At 43.0% G+C, this 18,812-nt stretch overlaps 1 protein-coding gene across 1 annotated transcript; it reads left to right on the top strand.

Annotated features, from left to right (window-relative positions):
* The first annotated feature begins 593 nt into the window (after nucleotides 1–593).
* LOC125766332 (neurogenic protein big brain) lies at nucleotides 594–18,454 on the top strand. Its single transcript, XM_049432178.1, has 6 exons — nucleotides 594–2,336; nucleotides 2,877–3,043; nucleotides 4,656–4,782; nucleotides 14,069–14,276; nucleotides 15,826–16,604; nucleotides 16,730–18,454. The coding sequence occupies exons 1-6, from the start codon at nucleotides 2,170–2,172 to the stop codon at nucleotides 17,151–17,153; spliced, it is 1,872 nt and encodes a 623-aa protein (XP_049288135.1). The 5' UTR covers nucleotides 594–2,169; the 3' UTR covers nucleotides 17,154–18,454.
* The last annotated feature ends 358 nt before the right edge of the window (nucleotides 18,455–18,812 follow it).

Genomic DNA, 18,812 nt, shown 5'->3' on the forward strand with positions numbered 1-18,812 from the left:
GCTTGACGATTTGAATTGCATTTAGTGGAATGTTTTATTGTCGGAGTGGTTTGGTGTGTAATCGGTTTATTCCGACGATACATGTATGAATATTAGGCTAATAATAATGATGAAAGAGTAGACAAATAAGAAAAAAACAGAAAATTTTTCAAAATGAAAATGAAATCTAAGGTGAAATAATAATTTATACTGATAATAAGAAATAATAAAATTATTATTATTAATTGATAATATAACATTATTAATATTAAACTATAATTCATTGTACTGGTGCAAATGTCAAAATGTAAAAATAAATTTTGTCAAAATGTGTGTGTTTAATAATTACCCTATATGGTTTTAACTATAAAGACAACAATTATTGTTAAAAAAATTGAGCAGTTTATAGTAAAATTAAATTTAGAAAACTACGTATATATCCCTAAAAAACAAGAAAAAAATGTATAAAATTAAATCTACTTTCATATCCATATCATATATTATGCGGTATTAAATAAAAAAAATGTCTCTAAATAAAATTGTTATAACATTGAGATTTATTTTACTTTTTCTTTTGTTTTCCGTTTACTATATTATAGATGCGATCAGATCATTTTAAATGAAATAAAAAAGATAGTATAAATAATTTGTAACAATCTTTCGGATTGTGTGGTGAAAAGTTTCATTATTATAATGTGTCGCAAAATTTATGACACCAAATGTTTGCATTTATTCATTAGATAGATTAAGTAAGATAATAATTTATTAATAAACACATATAAACCATAAACTGACCAAAATGAATATAAAATAAAATTTAAAAAAAGGAAACAAAAAATTAAAACTAACAACAAAAAAAGAAAACTCCCGAACTTGAGAGAAGAAAACACTGGAATTAATGAAAACAAATCAAATATAATAAACACAGACTGAAAAAACTTGCTTGTACGACTTAGTGGCTCATAATCATATTCTCACGGTTCTTTTATGCATGGATAAGATGTAAATCATTACTCTCCACTCACGACAATCAAACTAGCCGCGATCTGTTCTTCCAGTAAATTCGGAACAAATGAAAAAAAACCAGCTCAAAAACAAAAAACCCAAAAAATCATCACAAAAGCAACACACAAATGGCTAAAGACGAGAAGCGTACAACTTTTGCGCTAAGTTAAATACCGACCTCTTTTGCTTTTTTTTTCTTCTGCTGTGCGTGTGCATCTGCAAAGCACCAATGTCACTGCTGCAGTCGGTGCAATATCGTACACCGTGATGGCACAATTCTTCCAAACCCCAAGCCTGATGTGTTTTCGTGAGTTATGCATTCTGAACATTTCCTTCTCCATGCTTTCATGCTCGAAAGGATCAGGAAATGGCACAAATTGTTTATGTGTATGTGCGTGTGTTTGTGTTCCTAAAACAGTGCTTGACGCGCACGTTGCATTTGCACACCGCGAGAAAGAGGAAAAAAACAGCATAAAGCATAAAAAAGAGCCCATGCCAAATCCCTTAGTGGATGAAAGAGAAACAAAATCACACCCTTTCTCTCTTTATCTCATATTCCCTTCTCTGTTCTTTACACTCTCCCAAACGCGACCCAGACACACGCACACACGGCGAGAACTTGATGAGGGTTGCTCGGCAACATCGATGCCGGCTATGTTGAGCATGATTTTATGCTACTCGGAGCATTCACAGTTGTGCGCTCGGAACGGAAGGACGTGCTTTTTTTGTTGCCAGTGACCGGATTCGACCGCTCTTCGGATGAGCGAATTTACGGGCGGTGTACTGTGACAGTGTGCGGCATTCAATTTGCGTGAAGCGTGTGCCATTTTCCCCATTCCCGTGCGGTCACATTCAACAAGTGGTGAACCAGTGATTTCCAGTGTCCAAACAAGTGGTTCATAAACGATTGCCCTCAACTTTACAACCATGCGGACAGTTTTGGATGGCTAGTGCAAAATAGAGTGCAGCAAGTGTGCAGCGATCCCCCATTTGAGTGGTGCATTTGTTTACCAATTTGTGCGAACTACAACAACATTCCTGTGTTGCCCCTGTTTCCACGCCTTCACTAATTGACCCAATACGAAAGGGGTCCGTTGGCCGGCACAAGGGGTCGAATTGATTTGATTGAGTGATTTTACTTGGCATTTGTGTGAGTGAGTGTCTGTCGAAACGAAACACAACACCATGGCGGACGAAAGCCTGCACGTACCGGACACCAGCATCGATTTCCACATCGTACAGCTGTTCGAGCGACTTGAGGCGATGCGCAAGGAACCGGGCCAGAAGCTGTCCCGTTCGTTGCAAGGCCGCATCAACATGCATACCGAGCTGCGCAGTCTAGAACTTTGGAGGTAAAAACGGAAAACTATCTCAAAAAAAAAAGAAGAAAAGAACCCCGAAAATCTTACCAAAACGGATGTTGAAATAACCCACCCCGACAGACAAAACCACACACCTTATCGGACGCGATGTGTATGTGAGCATAAAATTATGCGATAAGCATACGTTACGGATACCATCAGGGCCGTTAGAACTGCTCGTTTAACCCAAACACGCGTCAAACACTTAAGCCAATAAAATCCAACGTATAACGTTCCGTTATTTTCTATGCAAAACCGCTAGGAAGAGAGGTGAGAAATCCTCCTTCACCGGTTGATTGCAACAGCAAAAAATGGTTCTATTAAATATGCATACGAATAGGATAGTGAAGTTTTATGTTCACTTTGAGTTGGCCCGATTAAAATATATCCCTTTTTCCCCGAAATCGATTTTCTTGATGATTGAATTTTAAATTTTCATCTGCATCATGTCATTCAATATTAAGCTGAACCATTTAATGGACCTTCCAATGTTCTCATTTCGTTTTTTTTTTACTTCTTCCCTCCCCGCAGATCTATTACGTGCGAAAGTTTAGCATCGTTCTTCTACGTGTTTATTGTGTGCGGTGCAGCGGCAGGAGCTGGCGTTGGTGCAAGTGTGTCCTCGGTGCTGCTAGCCACTGCCCTTTCCTCGGGCTTTTCCATGATTGCCTTGACGCAGTGTTTTTTGCACATTTCGGGTAAGTTGGGTGTTTTTTTTTATTTCCGTTTTTGTTTAGTAGTTGTTCTCGATAATCTACATAAAACTTTCTCCAATGCATGACTGACCATGTTGTTGTTTGCTGATGATGTACGCTTCAAAAGAGATCCATTCTTTCCATCCATATCATCAGTGGGGTCATACTTTTTTTATCAACTTAAGAACAACATTCCTTCCAGTAGTGATCGATACCGGTTTGATGGAGAAAAAAATGCGACTAATGGCATGGAGAAAGTAGCCAACTAATTGTCCACAGTTCGATGCACAAGGCGAACAAGAAATGCGAAAAAGACAACATCCAAAAAAACCAACATCGCATCGATTAAATTGACTCTACGCTGCGTTTTGGGTCGTGTGCCATGTTCATCAACTTTCGGGACATTCGGGCGGTGGGTATACGTCTCAAAGGATATGGCTCCCTGAGCTGCATAATCATCATTAAAGCATTGGACATAAACATGAAACAAACTCGTCATTCTCTCCAACAAACCACGGGTGCACCGTGCAATCGAACCCCCCCGATAAAAGACTATAATTTCACCTTTCACCTACCTTCACATATGTTTAAGGGCGCCCCTAAAAGGCACCCCCTCTCCGAAAGGGATTTTTTTTTCGTGTGGTTGCTTGCTTAAATTCCACACTTTGGCGCGGTGTAATTTTTTGATAACGGAGCACCATATCGGAGGCTGCACGTACAAAAGGAAACTGCGCGAAAGAAAAGTGCGACAAACATTCCACATGGAAGCATTCTTGGAAAATTGCTGATACGAGCAATTGGGTATCCTTTGCCATCGTGAACATAGCCGTGGAGTAAGGAGTTTACTGAAACAAAATCGCCCCAACCAATTTTTGTAGGACCAAACAGGAGGATGTAATTTCATCGCATTGTGTATGCGTGTGTGCAAGTGTGGGCCATAAAGAACGACCAGAACGCCGAGAGCATAAAAGAAATGTGCACCATCAGCCCAAAGCACCATCACCGTTCACATCACATGCAGCACATCGCGTACATGCGTGTATATGGATGGAGAGAAGAAAGAACTCACCAACAAAACAAAAAAAAGCGAAAACAATACCAAGGAGATACCCGAAAAAACACATCTGCCAGGGTTACGAAAAACCGACACGAAACAAACCGTCAAGATCGGCCAGTAAAATCTTCCAAAAACCATTGGAACCATCGTTCAGAATGTAGCTTGTGCCAATTTTACTTTCTTCGTTTTGGCCACGCGAAGGTTCTTACGGTGCAGGATCCCGTTGGGCACAATAAGGCTTCCTACCTTCCGGGGTCATCCAGGTTGAGCTAAAGCTGCTGATAAATCTTCAATTTCGCGCAGCCGAATCTGGTTATCGCTAGGAGTTCTGTGCCACCACCCGGGGGGAAGAGTAAGAAATAGAATAAACCACCAGAAGGCGAACTCCTGGAATGTTAAAGAATCCACCCGGATGATGGTTGTTTGTAGATCGAGTTTAAAAACTAAAGTTGGCTGTTGTTGTTTCAATTCCTTCAGATGCACAGATGATATGAGGCGAAGATTGATGATGGATTTAATTCCATATCCTTTTGTGTCTTTTTTCTGTCCCTTCTTCAGGTGCCCACATTAACCCGGCCGTATCGATCGGGATGCTTGTTTCGCGCCAAGTTTCACCACTCCGCGCTCTGCTGTACATCGTGGCACAAAGTGGAGGATCGATCGCTGGTGCTGCCTTACTGTACGGGTAAGTAATTTTGCATAGTTTTAATAACCTGATTCATTCAAAAACAACAGCATGTGCCAGGAAAGGATGAGTTGCAAAGGTAAAGCTACCGGTTAGCAAAAATGTATTCGGTTTTGCGAATAAGCCGTCAATTTGTTGGACGCTTCATTCGAACAAACTTAAAGCTGAACTCAATATAAGGGTCAACATAACCTCGGTCAAAATCCGCACAAAATTCGTGGTCCCGCCAGCCGGTGTTGTTTGCTGCTTCTAACCGGTGGTGGTGGTCCTTCGCCAATGATAATTTATGGACCCCGTAATCACCGGCAGGTGATACATTCTTCGCTCTTCGCTTTTGCGCTTTTGTTTTATCTTGCTTGAGCTTTTTTCCCTTTGCTCGGAACGGTTTGACGTTCACATTTTCATACTTTTAGCATGAAAATAATGCCATTCGCCTCGAACCCCCAAAAACGCACATTTCGTTGAGGATGAAGGCGGCATCGAAAAATGCAGTTTGCAGTAAGTGCACCTTTAAAGAAAATATACGGCCCAAAGCGAGCCCGATTTTGAAGGCATGCTTTGCCTCCTAGCAATTTGACCATTCCAACCAGTGCCGGTGGACGCTCGATGGAATTTCGTACATTCAAGCGTAATTAAGAAGATAGCCGAGAAAATTGTTTCAACGGTAAGAAACACAACTCAATGTGAATGAACTTTGTGCTGGGTATCCGTTGTAAAAAGAAATAAAAATCCTCACATTTATTTGAAGTTCTACATCTTAACGCAAAATGAATTCCTTTTTATAGTTATTTCACCCGACTCGTGTTCATGTTTTCAGACCATAATTGGTCTTTTAGTATGTGATTCAAGCTAAGCCAAACATAATCCTCTAAATTGTCACCTTAGGTTCGGGTTGCTAACGATCGATCTATCTTCATTAATCTGCCAGCTGGTGTTGAGGTTATGCAATAGGACACTGCCACACATACGGACTCTCAGCATACAAAACACAAACATGGCAATTCATTTTAACCGTTAACGATGGCCATTACCAAATCAAAACAAAATCCTTATTTATTGGCTCACGGAGAATGTACGGCGAACTCGTTTTTCAAGAAGTGGCACGATCCGCTGCGATCAGTCGACCTGCTTGCACCGAATCAACAAGAATGTTTATAAACATGCTCAAGTTATAGTTTAGTGGCAATAATGAGTGGCAGCAATTTGCTCGTGGCCTGTCAACCACTTGTGTGAGAAGATTGAACCCTAAGGAATCATTCCTGGGGAGGACTTTCATTATGTGTAGAAATTATGGAAGCATGCGGTCGATAAATTTCCACCAAATGTATTCTTCCATCGTCTTTCAAAACAAGACAACGTGCTGGAGAAAGCATTACGAGCGCGAAGAACACATTTTTGGCGGGATATTCGAGCATAAGCTACAGATCGAATGCAACCAGTGGTTGAGTCCTTCTCAATTCACATGTAGGAGGCGGCCATTTTGAAAAATAAAAATGCAAAGAAAAGGAAACTAGACGCACAGATCCTGCCCCGGGGGATGCTGTTACATTCGCTGCATGGGAATGCAGCCGACCGTATTCTATCTCCGATGCATATAAACACCAGCTCCGATGCAGCTGTTACCGGCGAACTTTGGCTTTGCCGAAGGAATCACAGAAACGCATCGCACAGCGCTTAATGCGAATGGTGAAAGAGAACGTTGAAAAAAAAAGGTACCGTCGTGGAAAAAAGGACTCCTTCCTTCGACGAAGACAACAAGGCGCAGGTCAAAATCTGGTTGCCTCTTGTCTTTCCAGCACCAACACTGAGCAAGAGAACGGAATCCCAATTTTTTTTGTTTGTGCTTGGATAATACACTAGATTGTAAGTCGTCACACACAAAAAAAGAAATCTCTTACGAAGAGGATGCTTTCGCTTGGGTACGGTCGCCTTCTGCTCGCCTTTTTGGACCAGTTGCGCCGGCCATAGTTTGTGGCAGCAATCTGTTGAATGTGCCGCCGCCATCCGCTTGGGCTAGATGAGTGATGCGATTTGAAATCTGACGCCATCTGCACATCGCGTTGAGCTTGTATTCTATACCCAATTTACGTTGGTTACTTCTTGGAAGTCTGTAGGAATAATATTGGAAATGAGTTCAATCTGCTTAAATCCGAATTTAAACAAAAATCTGTTAATTTTTACAGTTTTTTGTTAAATAAAACTTAATTCTTCTTCCAACACGCTGATTGACGAGAACAAGCACAACGGAATCATTTTCCATACCAGGTGCCAGGTGTTTATTGACCCGTTCCACTTTCAAGCTGCCCACATCAGTAGGGCAATCGAATCCTTACATCGTAGCCCCAAACGCGTTCGGACAATCGTTTCGATTCTTCGTCTTTCCCGCAGCTCGCACAGCTGTTACAGCGATCAGTTCGATTTTTATCACACGATCACGTCATATCGATTACCTTACTGTGAGCTGCTTCATTCAGTTGCAGTCACGATTATGCATACGCACGACGAAAATGCAGCCGCGCGCATGCTTTCTTCGCTTTGCGTCGAATTAAAGCACCCCAATTGCGTTAGGTTCGCTGCAGCTGAAAAGTCAACGGCAACGGGCAAACCGACCACCATTCATCATGAATCCAGCGTGCTCTCGTAACTTACCGGACACAGGGGTATACCATCATCATCACCAGCACGACCCACGGGTCATTATAATATTCTTTCGTGTGTATCAAACAAACAGAAAAAAGAAGTCCACCAAAAACCTTCCAAAGCATTTGGTCTACAGAATTAAACTCAAATCCCCCCACCGTTAGGCATAAATTGACCAACCAACCGAACAGAACACACCCGTTTCCTTGTGTCTTGAAGACACACACGCGACGTGACAGCTGCAACATTTTTGGGTAGCATTCGTTAAAAGTTGTTTTTTTTTTGGTTAACGCTGCGTGTCCCTCGAATGTTTTCTTAATAATCTGTCCTGTCCTTCTCTGATTTCTTAGCTTGGGTTAAGTTGCTCTTTTTTTGTTCCAAACAAAACCCAAAACTCGTCTACCAGATCGTGTTGCCGCTTTGTTTGACCGGACATATAGCGAAAAAAAAGCATCAAAAATTGAATATGCTCCGTGTGTCTTCATGTTTTTTTGTAAGAAGCGGTTCCATTATGCAGTCTTTCATCTACAAAACATGATGTACAAGGAAGAGCATATGATTTCCATATGCTTTCATATTCGCTGATAGTGTTTCGAAGCAACTAACGATGATGAGAATGTGCCCGTCAATTATCAGAAGACGCTTTACAACTGGATCTAGTCCCCGCGCGGAACAGGATTCAATCTGTCATCAAACGCGCTTTGTGACCTTACCGACAACCGAAGTACAAGGTTCAACAATGGTTCTTCCATCGTCACATCATTGATCCAGTGAAATACATGCTCGTCAAACGCGGGAACACGTTTCCCCCACAGTAAACGAGAGCGAAAATGACACACTAGAGACTGGAGGCAACTCCAAGCATGTCGACAAATTCCCACTTGATGTGGCCCAGTTTCTTCCACCGTTCAAGGGTGCAACTTGGCATAATAATTGGTTTCGATGTAAATTAAACACTCTCCATTTCAAACGCAAAACGGGCCCATAAAATGTGCCCAAGGAATGGTTTACCAGGGAAGATGTTGCCCAACAAAGCTGAATCCACTCGCATCCATGTTTTTATCTTCATGGGAATTGCATCCGTGCGGTAGACTGTGATGCACTGACGACAACGTTTTCAAGTGTCACTCATCGTTTCAGTGACTTTTTCGGGCAAAAAGGAAAGAGTTACCAACGGGGTACAGGGCGTATAGTGTGTGTCTCCCCCTGTGTACGTCTATGCGTTGCCGTCATTAGCCAACGGGGATCCTGGGAAAAGCCGACCGTCTATCGTTCGGGCGTTCCACTTACACTGTCTTTAACTGGCATGTGAACATGTGTCTTAAATTTGTTGCTCCGAAGAGCGGGAAATCGTATATATGTACATCTTACAGTCACCCTTCACAAACAAGTAAGGTTCCTGCCCGGGTTGACGGTGGGCCGTCAATGCAAGCGGCAGCATGGAGCAGCTTCCAGTTGCCAGTGACAGCAGAATATCGGTGTGTTTTATTGGCTGTTGTCAGAGGATGAAAAAGAATGAGAAATGCGTTTTTGTGGTGATCTTTTGTACAATGACGGGCTAACTTTACAACGCATTTCGCCAGTTGCTGTTGGGAAGGAACGATGCATTTTGTGCTAGTTTTCTCACTATCCTAATTCCAGCACAGACCCCAAAAACATTCTTGGAACGTGAAGAATCTGGGAAATTGTCGCAATCCGCAACCTCCGTTGAGTTGGTTCTTTTGTTTTCCTTTATGGTCGGTTTTCAGAAGACTAATTGATCGGATTAACCCACAACAACATGCTTCATGTGGTTCGGGTGGTTCATTTTTGGTGGTGCTTAAAAACAAGTCTTCACATGAAACATATGCATAATTAAAACGGAAAACCGAAAAATGCTTACGGACGAACCATATCAAATATGAAGCACTTCCATTTATACAGCACAGCCTCCTTCTGGGACGCAATTGTGTGTACAAGGATGCAAACATACCGTAATGGTGGTGGCAAAAGAAAATCGAGCAACATCTACCTGCCTCACATTGTGTGATCCATACACATTCACTTTAGCAGCGAAATGAAAAACCTCACGACCTGTGTTTTTGACCTCATGGGAATATCATGCGAGTGCCGGTGATCCTCCATGTGCGCCGTTTACTGGTTACAGGTTTCCTTCATTGCTGTAAGCTTTAAGCATACGAACCATTTTTTTCTTCTCTCCTCTTCTTATATGCCTTGCTGCGGCGCTGTTGATTTTTAAATACAAACGCATGTGAATGCTAAACAGGAAACGGTATGAGAATTTGAAGGGACGAAAAACCATTCGGAACCAGGTGCACTACCGTGTTGAGCAGCACCAGCAGCAGCAGTGTTTCACCAAAGGGTCCTTTTTGCTTCAGGGCGCAAACTGCTGGAAGCGAAGCGAACCTTGAAACGGGAACCACCTACAACGAAACGGTCCGTTTTGTGCATATGAATGTCTGATTTTTCTTCAACTTTACTGTACTGGCGTTGGTGGGCTCCGGCAGCATGAACAAAAAATTGTCTATCTGGTGCTGGTGTTGATTTTTTTTCGACCAGCCTTTCTATTCTCTTTCTTCGACAATGCTGCCTGGAGGGTTAAAATGTTCGCAGAGCAATGGCATTTAAGGCAGGGAACCGTTGGTGACCTGTCCTACGCAGTAAATAAGGCAGCGTAGACCTTTTGACCTGGCCTGAACCATTCACGAGCAATACAAAACGGTTCACCACCAACCATTTCTCGTGCTGTTCAGTTAACTTGACAATGGACGGTACTATTTACCTAGCATGTTAAGCTACCTGATGCGAATATTACGAGGCCCTGTTATACAAATAAAATGGGTTCTATTTTTAAAACCCAACCGCTTGGTACATAATAATCTAATGGTCGCAAGAAAAATAAATTTAGCTCCAGAGCATCCAAATCAAACCAGCTTTACTTTCTCACGCCTTTTCGGTCGTTGATGCGGTCGTACAAAATGATCACTCACTTGATAGTAGCATATTTTATGGTCGCGGCACTTAATTTGCATACGACCTTAATCTGTTGACAATTTGCAGTTCCAGAAACGGAGCGCGAAATTTCGTCCGAAACCCGCAGTAACGGAACACTGTGCTACGCGTTCTCAATCAGCCATGCAACATGTTAGAACTGTGAAATTTTATTGCTAATTTATGCATACCCTCTCCTCGTGGATGCATACAAAGCCAGTGGATCGAAGATGATTTGCCAATTTTAAAAAATTGTTGCCTTTTTCAGCCATGTCCCGATGAAGGGGAAAAAGAGGGAATGAACCTTGTGTTAAGTTTGGTTGTGGTTCCGTTGCAGCAATTAAGTTATTTTCGGTGTGAACAAATTTCCGAACGCACGTAACAGACGGGAAGTAAACGATTTGGAATGACGGGATGATGCGCCACCGGCATATGGGAACAAACCGCTTGAAATTCTCCGTTCTGAAAGGTACGGAAGGAGGGTTAAATGATTTATTCCCGATCGTGACTAAATGTTGCTGGTCGGTTCTTGCCGACGGTGACATTCGGTTGACGTGATCGGAGTCTTTTCTTCGCCGGCGCCGGAAGATCGTACGAGACGCGAACGTGATTCGAAACGCAAACGTTGACATTATGGTCGAGTTTTGTTTCTGCTTGCATCAATAAAACAACGACAGAAATATCGACATTTGGTTGCAATGCTGTTCGTCCAAAGCAAGTGAAAGCATTACCCTTCAGCGTCGGTGCCACTTGTTTAATCGACCTGCGTATTATTTGTATCGTTAAAAAAATCGCTTCCGATTCGAATCCTTACGAGTCGTTTCGTCAACAAAAGAGTGCCCGATTAACACCCATTGCCGTGCTCAACCTTCACACACACACACACGGACGGGGTACAATAAGCTGCATTCACAAAAACCACACAAAATGCACCAAATATTCCCAATCATAACGATGGCCATAAATCTCTCGCGAAACAAGTGGATGCGAAGGATGATTATTTTTTATGTGGCCCACCGTACTCGTCCTTTCTGATTAACGTAAGCCAAACAATAGACTACACTTTACTCTGTCGCCCGCCCAAATGGTTTCCTTTTTATGATTTTGGGTGTCTATGGCGAGGGTTGCATCGCTTTTCCTGATGGAAATGATACACTTTTTCCACCCAAAAAAATGGAAAAACCAAATCGTTCCTCCCTTCTGGGGTTTATCCTTTTAGCCGAACATGTGAGACCCAGTGTTGGTGGTGCCATATGCAAATAAATAATAACCACAATCACCGTGGGCGCAACTCGTGTTCTCATCGTGGACGGTTGTTATTGTTGCTTCTTTTGTCCCTCGCCAAACCGAACCGGAAGGGATGGTTGAGTACTTATTCGATTGGCTTAGTCATACGATTGGGCTAGAATGAGGAAGTGATTGTCGGGTAATAACATCTGCATATGCCAACAATTATACACTTCCGAGCAAGAGGGAAAGGATTACACGCAAAGGAGAACTCCAGGACAGATGTGAAGAAGCTGCACATTTGCGGTTTTCTGGAAGAATGCTGAGAAAGCTGGTGTGAAGAAAGTTCCCAAAGCGGAAGCAAGCTAACGAATCAATTATCTTCCGAGCACTTCAAGTCAGTGACAGACGCTGACGGGCATGATGGACGGAATGCCTTCAGGACAATGTCTTTTATGAATCGAAAATATTTTGTCCAACAAAACGTTCCAATTTCGATAGGTTTTCGGCGCAATTACTGGAAGAGACCCGAGAGCCTAGTTGATTGTGATCGTAAAAGTTTCAGCGGTTTTAAATTTATTGTTCATCGCTGTTGCAAAATTAAATCGATTGGCCAATTTTAGTTCCACACTTCCGGTTGGAAGTCGATGAGAAGCGGATGGTGTGCACCGTGCTTGTGGTAATAACGCGCACTTGTCCCTTGACGATTGCACCGAACGGTCACATAAAAAAGTGTAACAAACTGCTTTGACCTGCAAGCCCACTGTGGTCCTGTTTTTGTCTGTGGTGAGCTATTCCGGACGGAGGGGGAAAATGGCAACATTCACACTTACAAACACTCGCCTAGTTTTCCATCGCGCCCTAGCGCCGTTTCGACCTCCGAACAGCGGAGGTCACAGAAAAACAAACAACTGTTCGTACCATATCCCTTGCCCTGGCCAATTTCTATCCTTCGATGGCAACAACCCTCTTTTTTGAGGTTAACTCGCACCCCTCGGATGCTGGAAGCGGAATTCAGGAAGGATGTGGAAGATTCAGGAAGAAGAGAGCTGTTGATCCACCGATCGCAGATTACGAGTCGAACGCTGAGATTGTGGTGTTAGACGAGACAGTTTTAAACTCTCGCTCTCCTCTGGACATGTATCAATTACAACGATGAACTTTAAAATCCACTTCTCATATCTCAGTTCCGGAGGGCTGAAAGAGTAAACACGAGCGCAAAAAAACCCTCTGCCTTCTGGACTAAAATCAAACCCGGAACAGGATATATTTTCACTAGGAAAGCTACCCTCGGTCGAAACTAAAAAATGTTTAAAATATCACACAAACTTTGTGGTTGGGGGAAACAGACACTTGCCAAAAAAAAAGAACTAAACGTTTCGCCTCGTGAGCAGTTGTGCGTGATATTGTAATTGAATTAAAATTCACTTGTTGTTGATCCCATCGAACTGGATTTTCCCTTTTTCCACAGTGCAAGTGCAAACGATAATAAATTATGTTTTTTGTTCTCTTCTTCAGTTTCAAGCAGGAAAAAACGAAACTTTCAAACTTCAGGATCAATTAGAGAATTTTGGAAACATGTGCATCTGGGTAGCTGTTGTTCGGTCAAGTGTGCAGAATGAGCGCATTTCATTCGTTCTTTTCCTTTTTCGCCCTTCCACATGTGCTCCCTGCAGACTTTTAAATGTGCTGTCCAAAACATAACGTTCTCACGAAAGTTTTAGACTAGCCATACGATTGGCCCTCCGTACCAAGAACCCTCAGGCTTAGGTTTATTGATGTTTTCCACTGCAAAACATATTACCACAAAATAATTATCTGCAATTTTCATCCACCAAAGCGTACTCACAGTTGGGAAATGACACTTGAAAGATGGAATGAATGTAAAAAAGTACACAAATAATCAAATGTCTCTTACTGTGAACCTGTTAGACCACCCTCTGGGAAGGATTCTTCTATTTATGGTACTTCTCTTGTTTAAAGTATTATTTGCTGCAAGGTTAAATACTGTCTTCCTTGCAAACACTTAACCAATTATCTTTCGGACATCTTTCTCACCTTCAAGCAGAGCCCGTGCTGTATATGTCCAAGAATTGTTTTGCTTTAATTGTTGGGAAATTTTTGTCGTCGAAAAATCCCAAATCTCCCCTGCTGTTGGTCCAGTTTTTGCTACCTGCCACTCTCTGACTTGGGCAAAAATTGGCGCGCTACTTCTTCAACTTTGGAAAGGATTTTCCAACCGTTGCACCAATTTTCGGTCCATTATCCAAATTACCTGACATCCCGGTACCGGTTCCCGAAATTGGGCACTACCTCCGGACACAAAATTATTCCAAGCACAGTGGAAAGCGCTATTCCATGTTGTCAATTTTTCACGTCCTGTTTTCGTGTTTCTAATAAGTTCTTTCTCTTCTCTTACGCTTCACAGTGTCACCGTACCTGGTTATCAGGGTAATCTTCAGGCGGCCGTTTCCCACAGCTCATCCCTAGCAGCCTGGGAGCGATTTGGCGTCGAGTTTATCCTGACATTTATCGTCGTCCTGGCGTACCTCATCTCGACCAGCTCGTTCAAGAAATACTTCGGTTCGTCAGCGATCGCCATCGGGGCGGCTTACAGTGCGTGCAGCTTCGTATCGGTAAGATCAAACGGAATGTAGCTTATTTGGCTTCAAGACAATTGCTGTTTTATTCATATTCATTCGTCGCGTTTAATCATCAATTTAGCGACGAATTTCACTAAATGATGAGAAATGAGAAAATATCTTGATGCGAACCCGCTAAGACCGATGTTGCCATCTTTTACCAGTTGGGTATTTTGGGTAGTATACATTTTGCTTCCCATTTTACGACCGATCGTAAATGCAGTTCGTCGCTCGCTCGCTCGCTCACTGAACTGATCTCGCGAGGATAAACAGATAAGCCTCCATAAAAAAGTGAACTCAAATAAACAAAAATACCATGCGACTTGGACCCTATCGAGGCGATGTTATCGAGAAACAAAAATCCACTATTTAATGAAGATATCATCGTCGGCCGGAATGGGTCAACTAACCAGATATGCTTCATTGTGCTGATAACGGTCAAATTTTACACTCCCTCGCCGTAACCCATGTTTCCGATATAGGTTCAACATCGCTAAGGTTACAAGCATGGCAAACACAAACAGCGAATGATTGCTTTAAAGAACGATCCCTCCCCATGTCTTTCATGCACACTCAACCCTGATGGGACCAGCATTAAGCGATAAGCGATCGATGCGTATGTGTGCTGCCAGCATAAAATTATGCTGTATGCCATCCACCCCATAGGACGCGTGGTTCCAGTGCAATGTGTTTTTAAAGGCTTTTTTTTCCTCGATCTCTTCTTTTGCCTTCACCTTTATTATTTTTTTTTCGAACGATTTCCGTTTTAAGTTTGATTAAGGTGGAATGAACATGAAATAAACGATGCGGCATAGACAAAAAACCATTTCGTTCGCTCAGGTCCGCTCGGGAAGATCTTCCTTCCATTGTGAAAGTATGAAATTTGAATCTGGATAAAACACCTGCCTGGGCTAAACAATTTCTGCTTCGGTACGTTTTGGGGATTTCTTTTTTTATTCTTCATCCGTTCCGTGTGCCTGCACCGTTTCGTAATTTTTCGACCATTAGATATCTGCTACGCGCGGTTCCATTCGAAACCCCTGCCGATACGCAACGCCTGCACACAGAAGGCTCGGCCAGAAACCTAGAAAGGTGTCAGTTTGAGCATTAAAAAAAAAGAATAACGTTTAAGCAGGTAGACAAAACGCGCACGGTTTCACAATCATCACCGGATCTTCGTTCGAATGAAGCGTCCAGGATATAGGAGAGGAACGATTTAAGCGCGGCACTTCCTTAAGATACTGGATCCGCCTGCCGAGAAAGAAGGATATCCTTCTCAAACGGTACACAATTGTCCTGACCGGGTCGGGTTGTATGCTAGCGTTTGTTTGTATGCCAGGTAGTTGAAGGTTTCCTTTGTGCATTAAGATCCTGTCGGAGAATTGTATTCTGCGACGCTAAAGCGTCCAATGAGAGCGTGAGACCGATGAGCAGAGTAGGGCCAAAACCAGAAGATCTTAAATAGCATTTCGTAAGATGTTTGCAGGACAAAGGTCGTCTAATGGATTTTTTTTATCGCTTCCCTTTTGGTTCTTCCCTACAGATGCCCTATTTAAATCCGGCCCGATCGCTCGGTCCTTCGTTTGTGCTCAACAAATGGGACAACCACTGGGTGTACTGGGTAGGACCGCTGGTTGGCGGAGCCGTGTCCGGTGTGCTCCATGAGTTCATCTTCAGTGCTAAGCGTTCGTCAAAGCGTGCGAAGGACGACGTGGATTCGAGCCTCAACTCCGAGGACGATATCAACTACGATATGGACCTGGAGAAGCCTCAGCAACAGCCACAGCATCAGGGCAAGTACCACCAGTACCGACCACCGAGTGGTACCCTCACCGGAAGTCAGCAACGTTACTGCCAAAGTATCTACACCGCTGAACCAACATCGAAGGTGGAACGTGTGGAACCGATCTACGGTGGTACCAAGTCGATGTACTGCAAGTCACCACCGTTGACGCGAGCCAACCTTAATCGGTCACAGTCGGTGTACGCCAAAAGTAACACCGCACTGAACCGTGAGCTGCCCGTCCGTGCTGGACCACTAGTGCCGGCTCAGAGCCTTTACCCGTTGCGAGTGTCTGCCGCACCGCAGACGCATCTTCAGAACCAGAACGTACAGAACCAGCTGCAGCAGCGCTCGGACAGCATATACGGCATCCGCAGCTCGATGCGACAACCGGCACCTACCGATGGCCGGATGGCCTCCCAAATGCCACCACAGATGGCACCACTAGGCGATGGTCAGGGCTTCCAACCGATCTACGGATCACGCAACAATCCCAACTGCTCCACCGATGCGCTCAAGTTCGATCGCGATCCCAACAGGTAAGACATTGCCGTCCGAACGAGAGAGTTTGTCCGGAACTTTCGTTTAATCGCCCACTAATTTCCCACTGTGTAACTGACAGTTCTCTCCTTTTAACTTCGTTTTCCTGACTTCTCCAACGCAGCCGCGATGATACGCTGAACTCCAAGTTCTCCCGCGGCACCGGAACCAACCGGCCCGAATCGATGTACGGTGGTGCTGGGCAACGTCGCATCCATTCGGCACAGTCGGACGATAGTTCGTACGGCTCGTACCATGGTCCCGGACCGGCACTAACGCCACCGACGCGCAATGCTAGTAACGGGAGCAGCACCTACAACCCGGTCGTTGGTACCGTGCTGCCAAACTATGAACGGAAGACATCCTCATCCTCCTCCTCGAACCAACAGCAGCAGCAGCAGCAGCAGCAACAGCAACAACAACAATCTCAGCAGTCACGTGGTGCTGGTCAGAATGGTTCCAGCATACAGAACACAAGTCTACCACCGCCGCCTCCGCCACTGCACCATACGATGCCATACCCCATGCATCCCGTGAGACAGAATTAGACGTAGAATTTCCACCATCCCCAAATATTCCCCAGAACTCTCTAAGCTAATTGCTTCGAATGATAACAATCTTCCGATTCATATGCATTTGAGGCTAGAATGTAAGTGCTGTGAATGAAACAACAACAAAAAAAATGCTTGCGTGTGTGTGTGTGATTGTGCGTGTCCGAGTGCTATTTTGTTCGTGTATTTGTGTTCCCCGTGTGGGTGTGTGTACGCACACGGTATAATGTAAGGTTACAGCCTGGTACGCAACAGCAACCCACCGTTGTTTGGTCCAGATTGGCGACAAGCTTTTCTTCGGAAACCCCAGTGAGCTAATGAGTAGTAAGCTTTGATTGACCGGTAGCTTAGGGGGGTCAGTTATTGATCATGTTTAATTGATCCGGCACTATCCCAACTTAGCCGACCGCAATCAATTTTCTAATATTTAAACGGTCTTTTGAATCCACGTCCCTTTCACTTGGCTTTCCGGTTTATCGGTGGACCCTTAAAAGGTCAGCACACATATAGCAGCGCGACATTCGATAGCTGAGCGGTTTCCATTTGATATGAAGAGACTGAATTTATCCTAAGCCGTTCGTTCAACTTCGCTCTAGCGGATTTCTCGTCATATTGCCATAAATAATATCATGTATCATCTTAAGCTTAAAGTCTGCGCAAGAGAACGGAAAGCGAAACAAAGGAGTGTTTGATAGGTTTCACTACGCATGCTTCATACTATTCCAAAGTTCAGACTGATCAATCTTGGACAGTTCGTTTTGCGGGGTGTTTCGCGTGTAGCGTACAACCCTTTTTCTGTAGTACAAATGTAAATAGATAGACGGTTCGGTTTTGTTTTCTTTTTTATGTTTTTTTGTCGGTTTTTTTAATTTTATTTTTTATGGTGCGTAAATGTTAGATTCCTAGCCAGTATCACCAAGCCTGTTAGGTATATTCAAACCGATGGAATTGATAGGAGAGTACGAACGAAATGAAGTACTCGTAGGAAAAGAATACATAAAAAAGCAATGCATAATGTTACTGGAATATATCGACCATTTGTCAAACTTATGTATCAGCCGATACTGCATTGTAATGAAAAGTTGAAATGTTCATAGATTTATACAAGTATTATAACGCATAGCAAGGAAAACGCAAGTAAGGGGAATCAAATGGTACAGCCCTTTTCCCGAGTCCCTCTGGTGTTTCAATCGGTTTCTATGCGCTGTACATATTTATTTGTGATTAACCTAGTAAAGATTGTAACAACTTTAACAAATTATAGTACTCATCGAATTGAATTGAAGCTAAAATATATAACAAACTTTTCAATAAAACGTGGCGTAATTTTTTTTTGTTTAATATGAAAGAAATGGTGGGATGTGTAGAGTGGAATAATTTGTTTTGGTTTGTATAAAAATCGCGCTTGACAAATTTTTGTTTTTTTTTTTACTTGACAAATATTTGCATTTGCGGGACTATTCACTTATCAAGAGCATCGAAGAATTTTACTACATTTTTTGTTGAAATGCTTAAATTCAAATTTGTAAAATTACACATTGTGTACCAACAGTCAAAGAAGCATGAAAAAGTAATAATTTTAACTTGCGGATTTTCCACTGTTCTACAGCTTTAAACTGTTCTACGGATCAGCTTGAAACACCTTAAGCGCCTAAA

This window comes from Anopheles funestus, chromosome 2RL (genome assembly GCF_943734845.2).
Source record: "Anopheles funestus chromosome 2RL, idAnoFuneDA-416_04, whole genome shotgun sequence".
NCBI lineage: Eukaryota > Metazoa > Arthropoda > Insecta > Diptera > Culicidae > Anopheles > Anopheles funestus.

Coding starts and splice junctions, on each gene's coding strand:
- LOC125766332 (XM_049432178.1), top strand. CDS start 2,170: ATGGCGGACGAAAGCCTGCACGTACCGGACACCAGCATCGATTTCCAC. Junction 2,337..2,876: donor CGCAGTCTAGAACTTTGGAG/GTAAAAACGGAA, acceptor CCCTCCCCGCAG/ATCTATTACGTGCGAAAGTT. Junction 3,044..4,655: donor GTGTTTTTTGCACATTTCGG/GTAAGTTGGGTG, acceptor TCCCTTCTTCAG/GTGCCCACATTAACCCGGCC.